This window comes from Lathyrus oleraceus, chromosome 4 (assembly GCF_024323335.1).
Source record: "Lathyrus oleraceus cultivar Zhongwan6 chromosome 4, CAAS_Psat_ZW6_1.0, whole genome shotgun sequence".
Lineage (NCBI taxonomy): Eukaryota > Viridiplantae > Streptophyta > Magnoliopsida > Fabales > Fabaceae > Lathyrus > Lathyrus oleraceus.
This window is the reverse complement of record NC_066582.1, coordinates 244,030,002-244,033,254: the sequence shown is the minus strand read 5'-3', so window position 1 is coordinate 244,033,254 and position 3,253 is coordinate 244,030,002. Positions and strand designations below refer to the sequence as shown.

The 3,253-nt window shown below is 40.0% G+C and overlaps 1 protein-coding gene across 1 annotated transcript; it reads right to left on the bottom strand.

Annotated features, from left to right (window-relative positions):
• Positions 1 to 985: 985 nt before the first annotated feature.
• On the bottom strand, positions 986 to 2,949 carry LOC127136871 (uncharacterized). The gene is made up of 3 exons (XM_051063385.1): positions 2,578 to 2,949; positions 2,154 to 2,511; positions 986 to 2,025 (listed from the first exon to the last, which is right to left on the bottom strand). Exons 1-3 carry the CDS (start codon positions 2,947 to 2,949, stop codon positions 986 to 988), a joined length of 1,770 nt encoding a protein of 589 aa, XP_050919342.1.
• Positions 2,950 to 3,253: the final 304 nt, after the last annotated feature.

Here is a 3,253-nt window from a genome sequence, read left to right as displayed (position 1 = left end):
TATGGTGGAAGTTTAGTGAAGGAGCTGAGTTATGAGTGTGAGAGAGTGAGAAGCTTTGAAAAAAAAATGAAAGATGACAAAGAAAAGTTGGTGGGGTGACTTTTCTAAGTGGGAAAGATTTTTTTGTTTTGGCTTAGGTTTGGAGAGGAGAGAAAATGGTACTTGGACAGAGCTTTGGGGGGCTAGGAAGCATGAAAAATGAGGGGAAATAGTACCTCTATTTATAGGGAAGCAAAGGGGTTGAAGTGGGTGGACCAAAGGGTCCTTTGTGTAAAAAACAGGGCCATTTTCTGCTTTCTACGCAGGTGTAACCGGTTACATGATTTGGGTAACCAGTTACATGGTCCAAAAAATTCAGTTTTTGGTCTGTGTAACCGGTTACATGATTTTTATTTTATTTTAGAAATAATGAATGTATGCATGTGTAGTAGGGTCATGGATCAGATGAAAGTTGTATCGGGGTAGGACAAAATTGGGGTATGACATGGTCAAACAAATATTTCAAACTCTTATGATCACTGAATACTTCAAAGCTACAACCGTATAGGTAATGTCTCCAGATCTTTAGTGAAAATACTATGGCCGCAAGCTCCAAATCATGTGTGGGATGATTCTTCTCATGAGTTTTCAGCTGTCTCGAAGCATAAGCCACAACTTGTTTATGTTGCATGAGCGCACAACCCAAACCTTGGTAGGAAGTATCACAAGAAACTTCATAAGGCTCTCCTGATTATGGAAGTACTAAGACTGGTGACATGGTCAGTTTCTCCTTCATTAGTTGGAAACTCTTCTCAAAGTGCTATGTCCATGCAAAAATATGGTTCTTTTGAGTGAGTTGTGTCAGCGGTGCTACAATCTTTGCGAATCCTTTGATGAATCTTAGGTAGTATCCTGCCAATCCAACAAAGCTTTTAATTTCAGTGGCTGTTTTTGGTCGTTCCCAAGAAACTACAGCTTCAACCTTGGATGGGTCGACTGCAATACCTTATTTGGAGATTACATGGCCTAAGAACTTCACCTCCTCCAACCAGAACTCACACTTTTCCAAATTGGCGTACAATTGTTTCTCTTTCAATACTTGAAACACTAGGCCCAAATGGTTTTCATGTTCTTGCTTGCTCTTGGAGTATATAAGGATATCATCGATGAAAACCACGACAAATTTATCTAAGAATGGATGAGAGATACGATTCATATAATTCATGAAAATTGAGGGTGCATTGGTAACACTGAAGGGCATCACCAAATACTCATAATGTCTATATCGCGTTCTAAATGTTGTCTTGGGTATATCTTCTTCCTTCACCCGAATTCGATGATATCCCGACTTTAGATCAATTTTGGAGAATATTAAAGCACCTCTTAGTTGGTCCATTAAGTCATCAATGCATGGAAATGGATATCTATTTTTGATTGTGACTTTATTAAGTTGTCGATAGTCAACACACAATCTCGACTTTCTATCCTTCTTCTTCATCAATAGTACAGGAGCTCCCCATGGTGAGACACTTGGTCGGATAAACTTCTTTGACAATAGGTTATCTAATTGATTTTTCAACTCTGACATCTCAGATGGATTCATTTTGTATGGGGCAATATGAATAGGTCCGGTTCCTGGAACCACATCAATAGAAAATTCAATGTCACATACTGGAGGTAACCTTGGCACGTCTGATGGGAAAACTTCCGGGAAATCTCCTACCACCGGGATCTCATAAATTTCTACTTCTGGTCTCATGCTGATAGAATTTAAGAATACATACTTCTGGATTCCTCCCTTTAAAGAAATTTTCAATCGGTTGATATTGAGGAATCGGGAAACATCAGCGTTTGGAAAGATTACAGACTTTCGAGCACAATCCAAAAGAACTTGATGACTAGATAACCAGTCTATCCCAAGGATCACTCCCAGATGTTTGAGAGGAATGCAAATCAAGTCGACTTTAAATTTCATGCCCAAGAAATTCAAGGGACATTGTAAACAAGCTTCATTCAAGATTACAGGTTCAGTAGACGGTATGGTGACTACCAAATCAAAAGATAGTACAGTAACATGTAATTTTATAGAATTCACACAATCCACAGAGATGAAAGAATGTGTAGCTCCAAAATCAAATAACACAATAAATCATTTTTTGTGATTTCACACTCACCCTGGACTAATCCCAAGGCATTTGATGCTTCTTCTCCTCCAATGTGATAGACACGTCCCTTAGCAGTAGGGCGAGGGATATCATTATTGTTATTGGTGGATGGTATATGATCTCTTCTTGGTGCTCTACAATCCTTAGCAAAGTGTCCTGGTTGCTGACAGAGATAACAAAGTCTTGCTTTTTCTGGGCACTGAGTACTCACATGTCCCTCTTTATTGCAATGGTAGCACCGAATAGTACCTGAATTTTGCAGCTTCTGACCTCCCTTGAAATGTCCTCGAGGTTGGTCCCTACTATTCCTTTGGGGTCGGGTGTATGGTTGTTGCTGCTTTCCTCTATTATTGTCGTATTGATGTCCCTGTTTGAAAAAGTCTTAGTGAAAGAAAGTTCTCAACAAATTTATAGAAAAACCTTTTTTTCCTACCTGGGGTCTTGACGGTCCTCCAGCAACCCCTCTATGCAGACGTCCTTGTTTCATTTGTTCCACCTTTTTACATTTCTCCACTAGAGCTTGGAACTGATGAATCTCCAAGGGCTCCACAGACTCCTTAATTTCATATCTGAGTCCCTGTTCGAATCTCTCACACTTATAATTCTCATCCATATTGTCACGGAAATAGAGGAAATGTTTGGCTAGGGAGTCAAATTTGTCAGCATACTCGGCTATAGTCATGTTGCCTTGGTAAAGCTTAAGGAATTGGGCCTCTTTCTCCGATCTAGCACGTGATAGGAAATACTTGTCCAAAAATTTCTGTTTGAAAGCATCCCAGTTCAATGCTTCATTATTACCCTCCATTAGTTATTTCGCACCTCGCCACCAAGATTCAGCCTCTGCCCTAAGCAAAAAGGTTGCGTGCTCCACCTTCTTAGCATCCTCACAATGGAGTATTTCGAAAATCTTCTCCATTTCCTATATCCATAGATCATCCTTATCTGGGTTATGTTCTCCATTGAATTTTGATGGATGTTGTCGATTAAAATCAGTCAGTCCTCTCGCAGCAGCAATAACTTCCTCTCTCTGATCCCTTAGTGCCTCACGTTGAGCTCGAACTGTAGCTTGTTGAGCAGAAGTTGTTGCTTGTTGAACACTAGTTGCAGAC